This window comes from Cololabis saira, chromosome 18 (genome assembly GCF_033807715.1).
Source record: "Cololabis saira isolate AMF1-May2022 chromosome 18, fColSai1.1, whole genome shotgun sequence".
NCBI classification, from domain to species: domain Eukaryota; kingdom Metazoa; phylum Chordata; class Actinopteri; order Beloniformes; family Belonidae; genus Cololabis; species Cololabis saira.
The window spans coordinates 11,452,497-11,475,726 of record NC_084604.1 but is presented as its reverse complement, the minus strand read 5'-3'; the positions used below and the strand labels follow the sequence as shown (position 1 = coordinate 11,475,726).

Below are 23,230 nucleotides of genomic sequence, written 5' to 3'. Positions count from 1 at the left end.
GAGAAATGGAAAGCTTTTTCCTTTTAGCTAAACATAAAGTTTGAGGTGGGGTATCCATTTATATGCATACCAAGTGCTTTTGCTAAGTCACACCTCTCCTTTGGGGACCAAACGCCTTTAAAAAGAGAAGGTTTTGTTGCCGAACATACATATAAGAATACATTTCTCCATAACGCTACTAGAGCAGAAATGTGAGAAGCAGTTGCAGGCTGGCTGTTTGAGAGTGGGATGAACCCTGGAGCCCCTTGCAGCAAAATCCAAGAATGCATCTGGAACGACTTCGGTGCTAATGCAAGATTTATCAGTGTTGCTCAACTGTGTATAAACAGTCCAGCAATAAACACCACTAGAAGTTAATGAATCTTACTTTAGCCGACTTGATAACATTAATACACTTCTTTTATGCACCAAAAAATGTTGCAAGACTTTTAAGTATTTTTAAATATTTTTGGCATCTAAAGAAAATCCTTGTAACCTCAGTTGTGTCGGCTACACACAAACCCATTTGTATACAGATGTTCTTGTGGTTGACATTTTGCCAGTAAATGAAAGATTGAGATTTCTCACATGATAAAGCCTTAATGATCAGTTTTTTCCTCCCAAACTATCATAGGTTTAACATTGCAGTCTGGTTCTAAACTTTGGTATTCAAGGCTTTCACTCGGGAGCACAATAAGGTCTCAACTGTGCATTACCATTGCATTTTATATGTTTTTTGGTTTCCCAGTGAGTTTTAGAGTTCCAAGAGTGGTAAAAAGACTTTTCAGCCTTGTTCAGCTCTTTGTTTTCGCTTTCGTCTTTTTCTCGCTGAGTCCTTCTTCCTTTGAGTCAAGTCTGTACTTGGAAGTAGAAAGCAGGGCATACTCAACATTCCTAAGGAGTGCCTGATAGTCAAACTACTTTGACAGGCGGAAGTAGGAAAGTTTTTCCCCCTCTCTCTCTCTCTCTCACACTCACACACACACACACACACACACACACACACACACACACACACACACACACACACACACACACACACACACACACACACACACACTAGTGTGTACATGCAGATCATCTCTCACTGTGAATATTCATCAAAAGACTTTGAAGGATTAATTATTGTGGTGTTCACAGAGCAGAGGATGTGGGAAACGCCCGTAACAAGCACAGAAGTGCTATGACATCACTTTGCCTGACTCACAGCTGGGATAGTCACAGCACCAAGTGCCTGCTTGTCGTGAAAAATGAAACACACCCCAGCTGCTGGAGATTCGCATGAAACTGGCCGCCATATTGGATCGGTACGTACATATCACACAGGGAAGCGAAAGGAGCTTTGCGCCAAAATGGCTGACCAACTCTCGCAGTAACACATGCCCTTTTTGTCCCGCTGAGTAACGCCCCTTTACCTCCAACGTTTGCCAGTTCAACCAATCGCATTTCAATAGCACCTTGATTGACAGCTCCACCGACCAATCAGAGGCGTGTACTTTAATACAGGGGGCGGGAGGAGGCGGGCCCACGGCTCTAGGGTGTCGCCGCGCTGGCTCCCATTCGAAGGCGACGGCGGTCGTCTGTATTTCGGTTCAAATCTCCTCAGAAAAAGCAATATAACTCCAAATAGACAGTGACTTAGATTCGGTTTCATGTTCGCTTTATTATTCACTCTTTTCGGCGGAGCTCCAGACAGGGCTCTGGGATGCTGCGGCGTGTGGAGAATTTGAATTAGCTCGCCTTTAGTTTGAAGAAAAGAGTGAGTCGGGCAGACGGAGAAGCCATTTTGTCCCGACTGAAGGGGGAAAAGAGGAATCACTCGGGAGGATCTATTCAGGCTCGCTTTCCTCTCATGCTGTAGGGGGGACACATTGGTCTGGGTCGGGAATCTGAACTGTTGCTCTCCACGTCCACGGGGCTTGTATCGGGTGGTATTAGGCCAGGTAGCCGGCCAGAGCTAATCAGCACCAGCAGACCCCGGGCTGAGACCGGTCGGGAGGAAGTGCTGATACTCCACGTAGCTCCGCTGCTCGGGTTTGGGTCAGGGTTTTGGTTCTCTGGTGAAAAACGAACTGGGTTTCAATGGCGAAGAAGACGTACGACCTGCTGTTCAAGTTGCTGCTGATCGGAGACTCGGGCGTGGGGAAGACCTGCGTGCTGTTCCGCTTCTCCGACGACGCCTTCAACACCACCTTCATCTCCACCATAGGTGAGCAGCCCACGGCCAGGTGGTTCTGTACAGGTGTTCCAGCTGTTTCAGGTGTTTGTGGAGCTGTGACAGCTGCAGGAGGCCGGGGTGTCTCCAGGCCCGGCCCTGGTGCAGGGCTGGGATCCTGCTACCTGACTTTTATGTTTATTCAATGATTGCAAGTTTAGTATCTGTCAAAATAGTCCCATTTTAGTTTGATATTGACGCTAAATGACCAGTGGCGCCACCAGGGGGGGAACAGGGGGTCTGGGGCAGGGGTGACCACGGCCCCCCCTACTAATTTGCTGGCCACCCCACTGGCCTCAATAAAAAACACTTGCCGGTCACATAGATTCTATCCTCAGTTATGCGTTTCAAACCAAAAAATTTGGGCAAGTATTTCTGAGCCTAATAATAAAATAAAATATAAATATATATACATATATATATATATATATATATATATATATATATATATATATATATATATATATATATATATATATATATATATATATATACATACATACATACATACATACATACATACATACACCACGGTATGTGTGAATACTTGATTCAGATTGGCTGGCAGGTGTAGGTTAAAAGTGATAGGTTATCACTTATAACCTACACCTAGAAAACAAGTTTGGTCAAATTGCCTGATAACTTTAATATCATTGCGCTAGATCAACTGCCAGGTGGCAACGGAGATTCAGAGAAGAAGAGCCGGCTACCGCAGGACCGCGACATGAGTGATTTTTATTTTATTTTTTTTTAACTATTTTTTTATCCCCGATTTTTTTTGTTTCCCATTATAACACCCAGTGCTCCTACCTAAGCTACAGTCCTGGGCATTGCCATCCTCTACCAAGGGCCCTGCTGAGTGATTTTTGTAACTTCTTTTAATTTATTTGGTGAATTTAACAATTTTGACGACTGGGATGCAGAAGAGGAGAGAAGAAAATAGTGGAGCGGACTAGAATATCTCCCGTTACCAAGGAAACCGAGTTATGGCTCGTTAAAAAACTTTGTAACTTACCAGGTTAGAACGGCTGCAGACGAGAAATTAAATAGTCCGCTCAGCTGTGGCTTGTTATAAAACTAATGATTTAAACTGAAAACACATTAAAGTATGAATAACTTTAATATTTATGTTTTTTGGTAAGTGACCGTGGTATAAGCGGCATAATGCCCTTTGAGGTGTAAATTATCATCAATATACTTCGCGGAGGCAAACCGTCAGACGCGAAGCGGAGGACGGTTCACGCCCCGCGTCGTCCATATATTTATGTTAATGTACACTTCGTCCGGTATTATCCCTTACATATGCCTTAGGTTTTTACCAACATGGTATTAACCATTAATATATATGCAGACAAGTTAGAAAGTTAAAAAAAGCCTGTATACTACAACAGTATAATAAAATCCTGTAATGATGGCTTTTAGTTTTGGTTCCACCCCAAGAATTGAAGTGGCCCCATCTGGCCCCCCCCTATGATGGCCTTCGGCAGGAGGGTCCCCCCTTATGAGCCTGGTCCTGCTCAAGGTTTCTTCCCTCCTAAAGGGGAGTTTTTTCTTGCCACTGTTTGGCTTAAGGCTTTTCTCCCACTATGGGAGTTTTTACCTGCCATTGTTTATATAATACGCTATATAAATAAAATTGAATTGAAACATTTTTGGAGGAGTAAATGTAAATGAACCCGGCTGTCACATCAGCTGAGCCAGTTGCTAACAGGCTAACTAGCACCACAGGGCCCGTGATGCTGACACTAAAATGCACCTCCATTTAAGAGGAAAACCACTTTTCTTCCAGTATCAGTATTTTTATGCACTTGTATTTGCCCTGGTGGGATGTTACACCTCTGAGGTATTAGATGTAATAATATCTGACAAAGTTGAAGCCCTCAAAAGCAGTAGTGAGACTTGAACTGGGAATGCCTCAACACATGAGTACTTTGTTACAAATATAACACTAGTTGTGAAACAAAAGTAAAATTAGATGATATATATTATCAAAAGATGCCTGCACAACAAAAACAAACGTTTAGATAAGTAAAAATTGTCAACCATCATAACTGCAGGTAACCTGCTGTACAATTCACACACAGCTGTAGATGTAAAGCTACTGTTTATTATTAATCTGATCTAGGGAAATCACCTACACGTGCAAGAGATCACATGCTTTGAGTGTAAAGTTTGAAGTTGCAGTGAATGCAGTATATAATTTAATGACTGTAACAGAGTAGAAAGTAAAACTTAAAGGAGCAATCACTTACTGAGAATATATGTCAAGTCAGCAGAGGTGCAAAGTCACCTGTACAACTTTTTTTTTTTTTCCTTTCCACTGTTTGATGGGATTACTATCCATTTAGTGAAAATTTGCTTCTTAAATTCTTTTGCACAGTTACGGCTGTAGTCTTATTGAACATCTTAGAAAATCTGGCTAGTTTTCAGTGTCTAAACCAGTTGAGAGATTTGTCTAATATATATTTTGTTTTTAAATTTTTATTAATAAAACAGTACATCGTAACAACAAGGGACATCCAGTTTTTGTTTGTACCGCAAAGAGTTAATAATAAAGGAGAATGAGGATAAGGGACGTGGCTTCCAAAAGAAAGAGAGGGAAAAAAAGTCTGTTTTATGGAAATATTTTGGCCACAGAAAGAGTAAAGCCAACCAAAAACAAGTACTTTGTCTTCAGTGTCCAACAGTTGTTTTCACAACACAGGCAACATGACTAATTTGTTTGAATATTTAAATCATGACTTAAAGCATTCTGTTTTAAGTGACAAGTGAGATCAGACTGCTGTCCAATGCACAAAAGAAAAAAAAAAAGAAAAAATGTTTGAATATAAAAGTATTGTGTGACAGGTATTATACAATACAATTGTCACTGTAGTCATCTAATTATGTGTTTGATGCATTTAAACATAACATATTAAGTTCCAGGCACAAGTTTGCACTCAAGCAGCCTTTATAGTAAATGACACACTTTGAGCTTAAAAAAAAAAAAAAATTGTATGCTGGTCTGCTCCATTTTGAAAATAATTGTACTTTCAAGAATTACTGGCATATTTTCAAATATATTTAAAGTCATTCTCAATGTATCCGGTAATGCCTGGAGACTTTGAATTCTCTCTGAAAAAAAAAAAAAAATCTTTATAACATGCTGTCTTACAACTGAGAAATAAGTGACGTAACCTTTATTCAATATATAATGCTATACCTGGTTACTTGATTAAGATGCTCCACTGAGAACCATAAACAATCAATCATGGTTGTGTCATTAGCGTTTTTTCCCCCTCTCTGTTCTTTACACATTAACATTATGCTTACAAGTCATAGTGTCAGACTATATCCAAGTGGAGGCTCCATTTACTCACGTTGCTTCAGACTGGTGCTGAGTAATAATGAAACATTAGTCATGCATTGCAGAAATACATGTAGCTTTCTGTTTGCAGTGCTCTGGCATTATGCCCCTGATCCTTGGACTGAGCTTTCATTTTTTTGGTAACTTGTGTGTCATCAACTTGTCATGACTGTATGGATGATAACACACAGCCATAGTAGGCGATAGTGTTCTCAGTGGCATCCAGTGAGATTAGATTTGTTATGGTATAGGCATAAAACTGTTGCAGGGCTTCGCAGCCTGCTGTCACATGTAGATTCTTGTTTTTGTTTAGTTTTTCATGTTATTTTGTTTTTTAATGTTTCAGATATTCTTTCACTTGAAATCATGTTAGTTGTACAACCCAACTTTTTATTCATAATGTAAAAACTGGACTGGATGAACTTATACCTTCCTATCAGATCCCAACCATTTTAGCAAAAAGGACCCGTGTTGTTGTTTAGATGTGGGGGGGGGGTGGCAGGATATGATGAGGTTCTTCAGCAGTCAAAGACCAAGAGTAACCTTTGTGCCTTCCAGGTGGTGCTTTCCCTGTAAAGTTAGCTGGTGAGTCAGTGCAAGCAAGTGTTGGCAGCAACATCCCGCTGCGGAAACTTTTACAGGGAAACTCTTGATGTTGTTTAAAGTAAAGAAGAAGTAGATATTTGTTCTGTTTGTCAAACTCTAGAAATGTATTAGCCTCTCAGTCAAGCATGAAGAATTACAACAATCGCCAACCACAAACAGTTAAGTTTAAAAGTCATGGCTAAATGAATAGTTTTCGCTGACGCTGAGGTTGTCCCCCAAGGATGGTGATTGACAGACCTCCAACCAGCTAAATGACTCACACAAACAGGACAAAGTGAGTTTAGCTTGTTGAAACTTAACCAGACTACTTTGATGTTGAATCACAAGGGCATGCTGCAGTTATTTTTAAGTTTTGCAAGTTACGGTTTCATGGTGTGGGCATGTTCTGCCAACGATGCAGCCGATCTGTTGGCATGTGAGCACGTCAGCAGAGGAGGGATTGAGTCAGTCTGAATATGATGAATAGTTCCAGTGGAGCAACTGTTAAACGAAGCGATGTCAGTTCCAAAGTTTTTAAAACTTTGGAGCTTGGGAGAGTGAGGCAGATGGTGGTAATCCAGATCTCTCTTTTCATAATGGCTCTGCACAAATCAGTCCAAGTGTTTGCTCACTATTAGTTTATCACAGGAAGCTTGACCCCCTCACTTTTGTGGTGCAGTGTTGGCTATTTGCAAAAATTAATATACAATGTGTAACTCCGATATGTGCACAAGTCAAGATATAACAATACTCTGAGATGGTTAACTTGTCCAGCATCTACAGAGCCACATTTCAAATTTGTCCTAAACAAATTTAATCAAATCTTTCCTTCTTTTTATTCTTCCTTTTTCAGTAGGAATCCAAATTGTGGCAAAGAGAAAAAATACATATTCTTGCCATAAAGACATAATATTGTTAGATACACAGCTAGATTGCATGGTTGGATTGTCTGAGGTTAAAGTTTCATATTTAGGTTTTCTAATTAAAGTACAGTCTTACAGTGCAGTTGTCAGTTTTTGGTCCCCTTAAATGCCTATTTATATCCTCCATAATACAAAATGAATGGGAAAACAGTAGTGATGCACGGAAATGAAAATTTGTGGCCGAAACCGAAACCGAAAATAATAATAAACACTTGGCCGAATACCGAACAATACCGAACATGGTTCTTCAGCAGTTTTTCATTTATTTTGCCAATTTTTTCACTATTGCATAAATCATATACATTTGATTTAGGCATGCTTTTCAAAGAAAAAAATCTTTTACAAAATTACAAGGTAGAAAATATTTATTGAACATAAAAAAATGAAAATTTTTTAATTTCCCAGCATTATGTTGTTTTGGTTCCACCTCCTGGTGAATGTTAGGTAAAATTCTTATGGGGTTAGTTTTTGGTTGGCCAACGATTTATGTAGTGCGCAACGGGACGGAGCGGCCAGTCTATTTCCTTATTTTACAACGCCGTTATTAATTGTTCGGTTTTTTTCCCCACTTATTCCACCGAACACCGAAAGTGTTTTTTTTTGCCATTTTTGGCCGAACAATTTCGGTTACCGAACAATCAGTGCATCACTAGAAAACGGTTAAATGGTCTATTAAGTTCATGATTTAAAAAAAAAAAAAAAAAAGTAAAATAATACAACAGGTTTCCATGCAAACCAGTGAATTTGTTTTACATGGACTAAACAGCATCAGTATGTCCACTGTGATTTAACACAAATTACCCACACTGTCGATGTTGTCAGTTTAGTGATTGCTCAGCTGTGTTTGTCTAGTTTTTTGTCTAAATTTCTGGAGATATTAGTTCAATATTGACCTTCAGAGTTACAAAACCAAAAACATTCCTCAGGATTAACTTTTTACTGATTCCCTCGTCGATCCTCCAATCATATATCAGATTCCCTCCTCTCTTCTTTGTTTTACATCTGTATTCAAAACAAAGCATCATGCCATGTGGTAAGCTGTAAAACCCCGAGTATATTTGGAGTAAAATAATTTTTTTTTCTTACTTTATTTGACTTTTATGTGGTAGCTTAATGGATTTTTTTTCTTTATCAGTGGGTGTCATTATATGAATTTTAACTTAATTTGTTGTTGTATTGCTAAATACTTCAAAGGATAGTGTGAAAAAATAAATAAGTTAGAAAAGTGCTAATGGAGTAAATTCAAAATAGGTCTGATTTTCACAAGAAGCCTTTTGCAAGATGAAAAATGACAACAATGGCATGAAAAGGTTTTGACAGGATTGTGCATTAACAGCAACAGACAAGGTGATACAATAAAACATTTAATAATTAGTTTTTAAGTTACGGAGAGAAACAAGTGGGAAAATTGGTTGGACATGATTTTACAGACTACTCAAAGTCTGTATTAGGGATGCAGGTGAAGGGTGGAAAAGTTATTCCCAGTTAACGTATGCAGGATAAGTTTGGAAACCTGTGACACAAGCTTCTTATCCACAATTGTCTTATGAATAATCATTTACCAGAGATGACAGTAAACCTTTATCTATAGACTACCCTCTATATGTAGAAAGCCTCCTCATTGAACTTTAATATACATACCTGTCCTAAAATCCTGAAGGGAACAAAACGTAGTAGAAACACGAGAAGCAAGACCTGACGCAGGGCTGTGTTCTTCCAGTGAGCCAGAGCTCATACCTTTGGAGACACAGATGCACAGCTGCTTCTCAAAATACCCCCACAGGAAAGCCCCCCTCTGTCATAATACTTTCCAGTCTGTAGTATCCTTCCCTCTTCCTTTATTGGAGGAAATGGATATGAAGAGTGGGTCACCATCTGAAAACTGTTTTGTAAAGAATAGAAATGAATTGATTACAGTTTTCCATGCTTACATTTTTCTGATTTTCAGTCTTTGTCAAGTTTGGAGTTCCTGATTTGGACTTGAGATCATTTGGGTTTTCTTTCCAAGACCTGTAATTGTCAGCAGACTGGATTTTTTTCATCTCTATTAAAATTAATTTTTAACTATTTTTATATTGAAATGCTGATTATAAACATTTTCTTTGAAACCGAAACTCATTACAGCGCTGACTCTTTGTTACTGGAACCCCTTGATGCTGTGATCTTTTTAAAAAGTAGTTAAAAATTAAATTTTAAACTTGGATTTTGTTTAGTTTGAATTTGTTTATATATTAAATGTTTTATTGCTTTTTTTAATCTTGAAAGGTGCTATATGAATACAATTTTGCTTACTTACTCTTTTACTGAAACTTCATCCCCTGTTTTAGTTCCTATTTTTTTCCCCTTTGTCTTATCCCACAACATCGCTCTTTTCTTCACGGGGTGTGCATAATATTTAGTGAGTCACACTCTGGCAGCTGCTTTCTTCATTATTCTGTAGCCCAGTTCCACCCAAAACACAGCTGTTTTTGGCATCTTTCAAACTGACCACAGTTGTGTCCAATTCAGACCTCGGTGTTACATGTGCAGAATACCAGTGATAAACGCTAGATCACAGCTGTAATTTCCCAAGGCCAAAGATTATGTATTGGCAACAAATTTTGTCTGAACAGCGCATCAAATTTCCAGAAATTTAAACCAGAAACAGCAAATCCTCTTAGGACCGGCTGCATATCTGACTGCAGCCCGTCCTAAGAGCAGCCTGCTGTAAGTTTCAAAAACTTAAGGTGAGGACATAAACTCTCCTCTAATGGTCACCCTCCAGATGAAAAGGTGACATTAACAAATATTGGACATTTGTTCTCATTCTTTTATGGGTGTGGTTGTTTTGTAGGTTTACATTATTTTGACAAATTATAGTTTTGCATTCTTTGTGTATTTTTAGGTGTTTAGTAAGTATGTGGACCACTTGAGGTGTTTGTCAGAATCATTAGCTTGTTTGAAAATACTTTATTTCAATTAGCCTTTAATGATTGCAATTTTATTTGTAAGCATAAAGTAACAGTTAAAAAAACATTGAAAGCTGCCAGCCTCCTTCATTAAAGCAAACATCAGTGCAATTAGCATCTGTGTATCTGCAACAATGAGTCTATAAGTCATAATCTTATTGCTCGCCACTTAATTTGTTGATAAATTTGCTCTGATTAAAAAAACCAAACAAAAAACCAAACAAGAACAAACTAACTCCTAAGGCTTCAACATCAGATATTGCTGAAATATCCACCAGTTTTTCAGCGCAGATTTGGTTACACTTCCCCCACACATCCCTTAACTCGATGTCACAATGTCTTTTTATTGGCTGGTTTGCGTATGCCCATTGTTGGCCACTTGCTGATCCCACAATCTGCTGAAAGGCTCAAGGCCTGGCCGTGACGCTGCAGAATCAGGAAGAGATAATGTTATTGTCTCTGATGGAAATACTTGCCACTCATTTTCCATTTCCCCCCTTGTAAATGTGCTTCTTTGCCCGTGTCTGACTCTTGTTGACATTTTACTTATGGAGTTTAAATGGCTCAATTAAGCTGCAGAAGTTCTTATTTGTGAACTGGTCTATTCAGCTCTTTCATTTTGGTATTTGCATACATCTTTGGGGATTTTTGTTTGTTCTGATCATGCACTTTTTTTTCTTTACAGGAATAGACTTCAAGATCAAAACTGTTGAATTGCAAGGAAAAAAGATCAAACTACAGATTTGGTGAGTTTTATGTGCCTCTTTTGTTTGTGTGAGCAGAAGTGAGCATTGTCCACCCTCCACTCCCCAAAAAACTCCACAAAAATCCCTGAAAACCTCAAAAAACAACAGCAAAACAAAAAAAAGGGGGGCTTTTGAGAATTTAGTTAGGTGTTTCCAGTTTCTATCTGGTTATGTCATAGTGAAACATCTGTTTGACGTATCTCCCTCAAGCACTGAAGTATACAAGGACAGGAAATGATCATCAGTCCATCAGGAGTTCTGCTGAGGGTTATCATTGTCGTAACAAACAGCTGGAACTGACAGTTAAACAGCCTGTTTATAAAGACCAGAGCAAAAACATTAAATTACTTGAATGTTAAACTTTGGTTCCATGTAGACTTGCAATTGATGCTTGTTTTCATTTATAAGATGTTCAAACCTTCATATGTGAAAAACTTTTTCACTGCCAGAATGATAATAAAAGGTTAATGTAAAATAGTGTGACATGGTCACGCTCATGTTAATACCCTTTTAAACCAATGCAACACAGTTGACTCGATTTTAAAGAAATATTTTTGATAAGCTTTTACATCTTAATTTGTAGTACTTGTTTATATATGGTTGTCAGTATATATTCTAATATGAACCCTTGCAAGGCTTTGAGGGACTGGTATGTAAGGTAATTTGGCGGGTGCACATGTAGTAGAAACCAGATAATCCAATTAAATTTGCTAGAGCAACTTGTAGAAATTAATCCTGTGTTTATGTTTAGTGGTGATTTTGTCATGGTCAGACGTCAGATTACAGTTCTTTTATCACTGCCTATCAGCCCGCTTCTGTTGCAGTGTCCCAATCGCATTATGCCTGGATTACATCCACTAAGTATTACCATTATGTTGGACCGTGGTCATGCTCACCAGGTCACAGTTTACTCAAATGTTTGCATGACTTTTGAGTATTTTTAGTTTTGTGAGGCTTTCCCAGACAGAAATATGTCATAATTGAGGTGCAGACCTGTGAGGACGGTGATCAATCTACTGTGGATGTGAATGCATTCATGTGTTAACGTCTATGAATAGATGGGAATCTCACATGGATAGGTTAAATTTAGATCAACATTAAATAACACCCTCAGATGTGTGGACTATGATCTGCTGTAGCAACCCCTCCAAGAGGGATTAGCTCTAAATAATTGCAGAACAACACCGTCCATTGAACCTTAAGAAAATTATTTAGGTCATTCTGGCCTTAAGTGACTTGACCTTTTAGTATATACTTGACACCTAAGAAAAAATTGTCAAAGCAAACAACACATTACAACAAAAGATGTAAGCTTTTGAGGCTGAATGCTTTGATTTCCCCTCACCACAAGAAAATCTCCGGCTTCTGATTAACTGGTGAAGATTCATCATTATGGTAGTCCTCCAGATTCAACTAGTTTTGTTGACCATTTATCCGGATCTTAAGCACATAATTTCAATTCTGCGCCAGATTTACATTCATGAGTGGCCGGATGTTTCACATGTGGCAGGGAAGGTTAACTTGGAAGCATGAAGTTCAATTTAGCTGCTTTCTATGATCAAACTAGTCAACTCAGTCACTTAAAAGTAACTTTAACATATTAACAATTCATCTTTCCAACCATAGAAAGGTAGTCACTAGGAATCAGCCTAGTCTTCATAAAAATGAGCCATTCTCTGATTTGTTTAGAAATGTTGGCTTCTGTGTGCTGCTGATTGAACATCAACAATGAAAAGAGCAGAAGCCTTGTCTCGATGAATAAAGTGAGATATAGTAGATATTATTTACAGTTGGACATGATGTATTTTACAGGAATGTCCTATGTAGTAACCTGGAATACCAGTTATTTGAAGGTCCTGCAGTGTAGTTTAAGTTGGTTTTATTTTGAAAAGAAACGTATATTTCCTTTTTCTTTTAAATTAATTTTATTTTTTTAAATGTAACAGAAATGTTTTGGCATACTATCAGTTGAAGTTCATAGATAGTGACTGGCCCATCTTCGTATACCCCCTTGAGAGGCAGAAGATTTAACATAGCTGCTGCCACTTGTCGTGGAGTAGTAGTAGTAGTAGTAGTAGTATGACAGGCTAGCATCTTCAAATTAAAAGATCAGGATCTGGGGATCTTTCTGGCCTGCTAAATAATCAGTGAACCGTGGTCATTAACCTCTGGCTAGAAGTAGTCTGTTATTTATGAGGATCAAATTAACAGTAAGTTAGAAGTTCTTTCCATTTTCTGTTCAGTTTTCTTCCCCACACATTCTAATTGATAGAGGTTAAAAATGTTCAGATGTCTTTTTAACCTCTGGCTGGGTGTGACATAAGTACTTCACTCATACTTAACTCAACTGACCACAGTCTTAATACCAGGTCAGACTTTAAAAATGTGGAAGTAAAAATGACACATGTCAAAGGTTTGGGACAGTTCATGGTCTGTTGCAGCAGCAGTGATGTGGGGACTTTTGCCAGTGCTCCAGTTATTGTTTGAGTTGGTGGCCGCAATCAACCCAAGTTAAAGTTGGTACATAGAAATAAAACATCCTTTGTTTGCAGGGACACAGCCGGCCAGGAACGGTTCCACACCATTACCACCTCCTACTACAGAGGAGCCATGGGCATCATGCTGGTCTACGACATCACCAACACCAAGAGCTTTGAAAACATCAGCAAATGGCTCCGCAACATTGATGAGGTAAAATACCACATGTAATACGACTGTTGTAACTGTGTGCATGAACTTGGTTTAGGAGTTTGAGGGAATTGCTTGAGCCAGATGTTTGCATCTGTACTGAAACAATAATTCACTCATCTGTTCTCCAGATGCAACAGATCTGGCTCGGCTCTTTCAAACTTTCACGTTATTGTAAAGCTGGAACAATAGCTACTACACTCAACGCATAAAAGGTCATCATCCGATTAGAGTAATTGTGCCAATCTTTGATGCAGCCATAATACTGTTATATTTTAGTTTGTTTTGCATATTTTAATTTGTCTGGATAGTTGTTGTGCTACACCCTCTGCTAATTTAGTTTTCCCAGTTTGCCTTGTGCATATGCTGTTAGTGTAGGTCTTTCTTATGCAGTTAAAAGAGCACTGATCAATCAGAGCTAACTCACAAACAATCCGAGTGGGTCCACGAGGTTGGTATTGGGTCTTAAGCAATATATTCATATAACTCTGGAGGTTGGGATCGTCATCAGATCCCATTAAACTCCAATCTGGAGCGTTATGAAGTAAGGCTGGGCGATATGGCCTTTTATTAATATCTCGATATTTTTAGGCCATGACACGATATATATATATATATATATATATATATCGATATTTTGCCTTAGCCTTGAATTAACACTTTGATGCTACAATCACACCAGTATGATAATTCTATATGTCTACATTAAAACATTCTTGTTCATACTACATGAATATATGCTAATTTTAAACTTTCATGCAAAAAGGGTGAATAAGTCAAATTTACCAAAACTGTATTTATTAAACAGTTACAAAGCAGTGAGGGGCACAAACATAAAAAGTGTCATTTCAAAATAGAAAGTGCACGTTGCATCTCTGACTCCCCGTCTGAAGAACATCTGGTAAGAACATGTTCTGGTCCTGGTTTTACCTGGTTTTACCAGGATGAGCTGCTCTGAGCAGGAGGGGCCTTTAGAGCACCTTTTATATGAAGACTATTGTAGGTGTAGGGACTGCAATGTTTCATCCTCTCCTCCTTTACTTTGCATCACTTTCACTTACTTATAGAAATATGACATAACATAGTCTTGTTTGACTTTGTTTCGATGATAGTGATTGATTTCATGTGGCCACATTTAAGCACATTTAAACACTCTGTGATGTTTCTCAGCTCTGGAAGAGAACGGTTCTGGCTGCGCGCGGACGCGTGTCGCACTGTGCGCCATAATAGTTGGAGCTGCATCAGCGCGTGCGAGGAGAAAACATCCCCTCCCGTCTTTACTAAACCGTCCCAGTTTGCTTTGAAAGAGTCCGTCGCGTGGATGAACTCACGGCGCAAACAGGCCGAGTTTGGGAAAGTTAGGTGGAACTCACCGGCGGACCGGACAGCAGCGCCGACACCAGCTGCTGGGCGGGGGGCGTATGATGATGCACGCACGTGACTGACGTATGTAACTAGGTGCGCTTGTTTTATGTCTCTGAGAAGGAGAGACGAGAGAGTGAGAAAAGCCTGTAATTTAATGCCCGCGGCTAAAAGCAAATGCGTGACAATGTATACTCGAATATTCACGATATAGTCATTTGTACATCACACAGAGTAGAAGCCGAGATACATCGAGTATACTGGATATATCGCCCAGCCCTATTATGAGGTCAGTTGAACACCTAGGACTCTAAAGTTTCTTATAAATATGCAGCGGTAACTGCAAGGCCTGTTGTCTTGTCTGAAGACTCCCTCTGGTGTTCTGTGACATTTTGTCGCATCAACTCGACACCTTCTGATCTAGTAATCTCTGCGTGTTACCTTCAGAACATAATAAGTCTGCAAATCTGGCGGTGTGTTTTTTTATTCAGGCTCTCAAGTTTCCACACTGATAATCAGCTGCAACATCAACTTGTTCTCAGCATCTGAACCAAACTCGGTGCAGCAAGCTTTTTACCCTGATATGAATTTTTATGGCCAAATGACTGCAGCTGCTCATCTGATAAATGTCTTAGTGGAGACTGTCGTCCAAGTTGATACAAATTATGGTTTCCCAATCACTGCACACTTGGCAGACTAATTTGAATTGTTATTATAATATGGCTGTTGTGAGAGAACCTTTTTGTTAAACATCCCTTGATTTACTGTCATGTCCGGTACAAATGGCAGATTTCGTGCGTCCTCTTGCTCCATCATTATAACATCCATCTCTGACGGGACGTGTGAGGAACCTTAGTAGACAAGTGATCATTGTTTGAATGAGCAAATTCTATCACAGTTGCAGACTGAACCCATGCATATTTCATGCCTGGGAAGGGTTTTTTATAATTTAGTTTGAGCTCTTCCTAAGCGGTCTTTATGGGACTAATGCTGTCCTGCAGGTGGGACGCTGCTCCTGTAGGGTAGTACTTTACTGCTGGAGGTGTTTGACTGTTCTGCAAAATGTTAGGTTGGTGACAAGTGTCAACGTTAAAGCGCACATGAATGCCAGGATGCATTTTTATTTTTCAGTAGAAAACTGCATTGTCACAAAACAAGAGTTTTTCACTTGTCAGTGGTTTTAATGTTGAGGCTAATCAGTATTTACTGCTGTTTTACTTTATATCAGGAACACAAACACTAGATTAGTGTATGAGATGGCTGAACATCCTGTGATCACATAGTGTTTAAGATCAAAGCACAAATACTGTGATATAATCACTATCCATCCAGTAAAATTGGTTGCCACCACCTTGGGCTGAAAGATTTCTGGTCGTTTTTTTCACCCTCGCTCCTAGAGGAAAGGAAACACAATGAATTTCCTGCAGAAAACTTGTCCTTGTCCTCCGAACCTTTGTCCTTGAGAGCTTGTCGCTGACTTCATGGAAACCTGATGCAGAAATTCTTGTCTTGTTGTTTGGGACCACTTGTTTGCAATTGTTTCAGGTTTTACATGTGTAAAAGTGAAAAAGCTTAAACAGCTTTTGTTAAATTAATTTATTAGTTATTTGGGGGACGAGTATTTGTACGTTAGTCAGATCTTATTGGTTTCTGATTGGTTCATCGGCTGTTTCTGGCTTTAAACTACCGGTAATTGTTTTCACAACACCTGTGGGTACGTCAACATGCTAAAAGTTTTGCGCAACAAAATGTATTTGTATAAGTTTAATGTCCTGTTTGAAGTTAAATACAAATCTTTTTGAAAATATTTGTTTTGTTGTCCGTTGAAATTGTATTTGAACAGGATTTTGAAGTGCAAATATAACTCAGAATTGTGCTGTTTGCAGCTGAACCTTCTATGGAAAAGGGTTGCATGGAGCTGACGGCATAGATTCACAGCTTTGGCGTGCATGCTAATCACAACCGGGCTTTATTGGACCAGGTCCAGAATAACTGTTAGCTAAAGTCGTTTGTCACCAATAAGTGCAGCTCCTCCATCCATTATTCACACCCGTTTGGGGTGTTGGTCTGCTGACGCTTCTCCCAGGGGTGAAAAGTGGGGGTACATCCTGAACAATCTCTGCTCCAGTGCAACAGTACAGATTAAAGTCCGTCTCATATTACCGACGAGGACTAATTTAGAATGTTGTGTACATGACGAAATAATCTGACAATTAGGGCTGGGCGATATATCGATATATTTTCAAACGCGATATGGTACGAGACAATATCGTTTATATCGATTAAAAAAAAAAATATGGTTTTGATATCGCTTATTGTGACAAATTGACTTGCATGTTTTATTTGAGATTTGCACAAATGTTATGTTATTTGCACAACTGTCAACCTCAGTGGAAAAGTCTGCCTGTTACTGTCTACATTGTATTAATTGCACAGTGTATTTTAATCTAATTGTTATGCAGGAAAGGGATATTTGTTTTATTTTATTCAAGAAGCATTTTTATTCTATATATGCAGGCAGTTTATTTTTATTTCATGTGTTTTATACATTTTGATATTGTGCAGACCTCTAAATGTACCTGTGTGACATTCGGCACGAGGCTTTGTATTAAAACTGACTGTTTTTTTAAGGGTTTACCTCAGAAAAAAATGAAGCTAACAGAGATGCTATGCTATAATGCTTTGGGGGAAACCCCAATTATGGCACAGAAAAAATATCGATATATATCGAGTATCGCCATTTAGCTAGAAAATATTGAGATATGACTTTTGGTTCATATCCCCCAGCCCTACTGACAATCTTTAAAAAAAATGTTTATTGTTTTTCAGCATGCAAATGAGGACGTTGAGAGAATGCTGCTAGGCAACAAGTGTGACATGGAGGACAAGAGGGTTGTACCAAAAGCCAAGGGAGAGCAGGTGAGACGGTCCAGCTGCATTTGGTAAATGGGGAAAATGTACAAACGGGTTGTATTTCAGTAAATTTCTGATGTCTGTAACTGACAGATGATGTGATTTGGAAACTTTTGACAATGTTTGGCCCACAGTTAATATTTAATCTTGTATTAAAAGAAATGGCAACATTTGCTGTTTTCCCCTTAGAAAGGACGTTTCTCTGTAATTGCTGCATCCCCTTGAAGTAATTTTATTTGAACATAGATTGTTGTTCAAAGTAGAGAGTTAAACTCTTAGTGACGACTTGCAGACGAAGCAGCATCAGATACAGATCTGCTTACTCAAATACATACCCGCCCAACTAGAATAGTGTGACACCTGATCTCTGTCCTGCACAAGGGATCAGCAACTTTAATTTTGGACTGGATCTTCTTCAGAACACATCCACGGGTTCCAGCTTGTGCTTATTCTTTTTCTTTTTTTTTCCTCTGCAGATTGCAAGGGAGCATGGCATTAGGTTTTTTGAGACGAGTGCTAAGGCCAACATCAACATCGAGAAGGCTTTCCTCACGTTAGCAGAAGACATACTCAGAAAGGTGTGTATACTTTTTCTTTTACAGAACCTACAAATGTGTTTAACTTCTATTATAGCTGGTGCTGGCTGGCTTTGAATCTCAGTAAAATGTTTTACAGAGAGATGTAATTGACAGTTGAATAATGACGCTTTTATACTAGTACCTACACAGCGCGACTCGACTCGTCTCGCCTCCACTCGCCTTGTCGTTTGTTTTTAGACACCCAGATGAGAAGTAGGAGGTTGGAGCGAAGCTGCTGTGACGTATTTGATTGTGTATCTAAACGAAGAAGACAACAACACTAAAGATGTAGAACCTGGAGGAGATGATAGATGTGCTGCTGGGTCTGTGGCTTGTGTTCGATATCAAGTTAAAAAATGAGTGAGAGGAACTTCAAGCGGCGACGCTTTTTTTTTTTAGTTTGTGTCGGCGCTGCTGAAAAGTCAGCTGGAGCCGTGAGCAGCTATGAAGTGACAGAGCTCCTGGTAGATCTGGTCGTTCCTTATCGCCCGTCTACATCCCTTTTTTAATTCTCTCCTCAGCCACCAGGTTTATGAACATCTGCACCTCAGAGTTGGATCTCCAAACAGACGTTTGCGCTGCCATTGCCTGTTGAATAAAATCTCCGCGAGCCGTTCCCGTGCTGATTCCCACTTCCTGACTCAAACGTCTGACGGCCCCCCGACCAATCGGTGGCCTGTATTGTGATGACGTCAGATCCAAGGGCGACTCAGCCGCTTAGAAGCTCGGCAGAATAGATACAGAAAAAGTATCTACTCGGCTCGCCTCCACCCGCCTCCACCCCTAGTGTAAAAGCACAAAACCGGGGCGAGGCGAGTCAAGTCGCGCTGAGAAGGTACTAGTGGAAAAGCGCCATAACAGAGTAGGCTGCTGTTTGTTTCTGTCTCCGCACCGTAATGATTATGTGGTATTTTTATTATTGCCAACCGTTGTGCTGCATGTCAGAAGGTCATTCATGCAGCTGGCACTAATGGCCTAGAAAGGCCAGGGATTTAGTCTTTCACTTTTTAACCAGCGCAACTAACATTTGATGAAATAGTAAAAGGCAAATTAACAGGCCGCCTATGACGTGTCCAAGGATTTCTCACAGTTAGCAACATGATTGAATGTCATGACAGTGACAGCAGTTTAAAACAACGTAAAACCTGGAAGCAGTTTCCATGCTATATAAACAGTTTTAAAGCTGGAAATGTAAAGTGGCTAAAATAAACCATTAGGGCCTGCAGATCAATCACAGTGATCTCAGTCTGCAGGGGGAGAGGATGTTGCTTCATCCTACTGCAAACTTTTTTTTTTTTTTTTTTAAACATTTGTTTATTGGATTTTCACAGAAGTATACAAAGCAGAGGTAGTTTTGTAGTTACATGTAAACTTCCAGTACAACCCAGTAAATAGAAACCTTATAAAAGAAAAGACTGCATTTTCTTTTTCACCCCAAAAATAAAAAACAAAACAAAAAAAACATCATCGGAGACAAAAACATAACATAACATGTAGGACATACTGTATGCCACATTAAAAAATAATTGTAATAACAAATACAAAAGCAAACATCAAACAAACATAAAACATCAGTCCAGAAGCATTGCCTATAAGATTTACTGTGACCCGTGCCGCAGCGCCCCACCCCTAGCACAAGTTTATAAAGCCACTATTCCACCGGACCTCACCTGTCCGCCACTAGAGTAGGATCTAGACTTTGTAAAAACGTGAAGAATGGACCCCAGGCCCTCCAAAATTTGTCTGCAGAGCCATTAAGGGAGAATCTGATCTTCTCCAGTTTAAGACTATATAAAATATCCCTTATCCAGTGGGTGTAGGAGGGGGGGGAGGGACTCTTCCAACTTATCACTATCAACCTCCTAGCCAATAATGTAACAAAAGCCAAAACATCCCTCTCCGATTTGGAAAGAGAGGGCAATGAGGGGAAAACCCCAAACAAGGCTCCTAAAGGAGTAGGTTCCACTCTCTGCCCCACTATCTTTGATAGGGAGTGGAAAATCTCTGTCCAAAAGTTGTTTAATGAGGGGCTGCAAACTTTGGTTATGTCCAAACTTCCAGTAGCAGGGTGAAGCTCTGAGAAGCTGCAGCGCCCTGCTGCGATGAGGAGGGCCGGAAAACTCTGCATCCAAATATACGATTAAGAACATTGAGGCCAGTAGTGCTATCTTTTAGTGTTTGGTACTTTCCTTGTTTATCCATCCCTGAGGCGGCAGCTGGGTTTCAGTGATTCACTATCAGTACCAATTCATCAGTCTGTCCTTATTTGCATATTGTCTCTGAAAATAACATTTCAAATAACTTTTTTCTTCTTTTTTTTTGCCGCTGTCGTGTCTGTGTTTTGTGACAGACGCCTGTAAAAGAGCCCAACAGTGAAAATGTCGACATCAGCAGTGGAAGCGGCGTCACAGGCTGGAAGAGCAAGTGCTGCAGTTGAACAGCTCCTGCGTCGGCCACACTAACGCACACGGACACACACTCTCACACACACCTTCTCTCTTTAACAGCTAACTAACTCTCTCGCCCTCTAACCTGTCTCATGAGTTTTCTTGCACACTGACACTCTCTTTATCAGAATAAAACCGTAAACCACTCATCTAACCCCCTCCACGCCACCATATTCCTCCACCCTGCATCTGATGATCATTTTTATTTCTGATAAAAAGAGAAATCCAGTCACGTTTCTTGTCATTTGTTTTAAAAGTTAAGAAAAAAAAGTGTGAACACAAGCTCATATTTTTAATATTACCTTTGCCTGAACTCACATGGTTGGACCCCCCCCCCCTCCCCTTTTGCCAACCAACCCCACCCACCCACGCACAGCACTCACTTTCAGTCAGAGGGATTTCAAGTGGTGAGAAAAATCAAAAAAGACAAATGTAGGATAAAGATTTTGTACACTTAGTAAGGTTTGTGTTGTCTAACTGTATTTGGTCATTACAATTTGTTACGAAGTGACGGAGGCGTGGCTAGCTCCTTTTGTATGTGGGGGTTTATTTTGTCCTGTGCCTTATAAGGAAGACAGGGGTGGGGCTGTGTGGTGGGTGGAGCCACATCCACCCAATGAAATTACAGTTTAATATTTTGTGGTTCAGGGTCATCACAAAGAAGCTGAACTGAAGCTAAAGTGTTTGAATTTCTTCTTCAGCCAAGAGAACGGCATTATACAGTATGATCTGTTTATTGATGTTTTATTTTTGTCTGTATGGTTTATTTGACCTTTTTTTTTCTCCCAGTTTTTTGAGGTTTTTTTTCTTTCCCCTATTTGGGTTGATTTTTTTTTTTTTTTTTTTCTCTCGTTCTTTCCTGCATGCAGATTTCTTTGGGATGGAAACGTTTCTGTACCATTGTGTAACGTTTGCCTCGGGGTTACTGTGGGCGGGAGGTACAGAAGTTCTCTTTGGAAATTCAAACAGTTTTGCAGATCCATTAAAAGAAAAAGCTTGTTTAAGTTAACTTGTTTGTCTTCAGTCATGTGCAGTGTGTAATTTTATGTCTAAATGATTGTTCCCCCCCACCCTTTGTTTTCTTTGGATTTCCATCAGCGCGTCCCTGAAGATCTGGGAACTTTTGACTTTAAGAGGTTACCGAGAATACAAGAAAAACCTTAAAAGTGATGCTGATGTTGATCCTGTTAACTTCTTCTTTGGACATAAAGACTAAACTAGACTAGTGGTCCACATTAGTCCGTTTTGTGACCATCCTAGGAAGGTGGTCACACTTGATTAGGCAAAAAATCTTTTTTCAAGTATTTACTAAACATCTTGTGGAGCTGATGTATTAAATAGCCTTTTGACTTCTCGCTTGTTTGGCTGTTTTCTGGTCAGACTGGTCCCAGTTGGCCTGGCTTGCATATTGGACTTTTTTTTTTCTTTTTCTTTCTTTCAGGTGGGGACATTTTGATGTGCTACAAAGAGTATTAATAATGCACCATATTAAAAAGACAGGTTGCAGCTTTCAACAGCTTAGACCATGACTTGTCATGAACCTGAAATGTACAACAATACACACCTGTGTGTCTGCCTCCGGTGTTTAAGGAGATTAAAAGAAGATTTCTGAAGTGCTTCGCATGGTTGTATAAAGGAATAAAGTTAAATGACTGAAATACTTCCTTATCAAATGATCCAAAGAGATGGCATGATTTAGATTTGTTCACCCAGTGACCAGATTTATCACTTTCTAGTTAATTCCAGATTTAAAAAAGTGTAATTACTGATACTGACCACATTACTCTCAGGAGTCTAGTGTATCAGGTCTCACTGTTGAGCTCTCGATGTTAATGGTGTTTAATATAGTTTCCTTGTCTGGCGCCCCCCAGTGGTCACAGCTGGAACACTTCAAATTGATCACCGTGTTTATTAGGTAAAACTTAAACTTCTGGTTTATCCATGACTTTGGACGATATTAATTGTCCTGGAACTCGCAAAACACATTTGTAATTACTAGAAAACTAAAAAATAATTTTAATTCTGCACCATTAAATGATATACTTGCAGAATAAAGTCAGTATTGTGTTACTTTAAAGAGTCATAAGGTTATAACGGAGTGGGAACAATTGCACCGTTTCCTGACATTCTGCTATTTAATCACCAGGTTGTGTTCAGGATGGGCAGTGCTTCCCTCTTTAAATTCAACGGCAATGTAAGAAATTTTGTTTTCCACTTGAAATATTATAGACACAGCTTGTTAACATAATCTTTGAAATCATTCCAAATAGCCATTTAAGTTAAATGTATACCTGTTATTCTCAAATAGGCTAAAAAAGTATAAAGAAAAATTAAAAAAAAATTTAAATTTCAAATGACCAGTCTTGACTTTGGCATATAAATAATTTGATGTAACTCAAACCGGATCTGTAGCTCGACTAATTGGAATTTGTGGTTTTCATATTTGAGAGCTTGACAGCCAGTTATTGAGAAACGACTCAACTGGCAACTAAAATCTCAC

General features: G+C 39.2%; 1 protein-coding gene across 1 annotated transcript; it reads left to right on the top strand.

Moving 5' to 3' along the window:
- The first annotated feature begins 1,520 nt into the window (after positions 1-1,520).
- On the top strand, positions 1,521-22,306 carry rab10 (RAB10, member RAS oncogene family). Its single transcript, XM_061707474.1, has 6 exons — positions 1,521-2,188; positions 10,682-10,742; positions 13,295-13,433; positions 17,622-17,711; positions 18,182-18,283; positions 20,634-22,306. Exons 1-6 carry the CDS (start codon positions 2,062-2,064, stop codon positions 20,718-20,720), a joined length of 606 nt encoding a protein of 201 aa, XP_061563458.1. The 5' UTR covers positions 1,521-2,061; the 3' UTR covers positions 20,721-22,306.
- Positions 22,307-23,230: the final 924 nt, after the last annotated feature.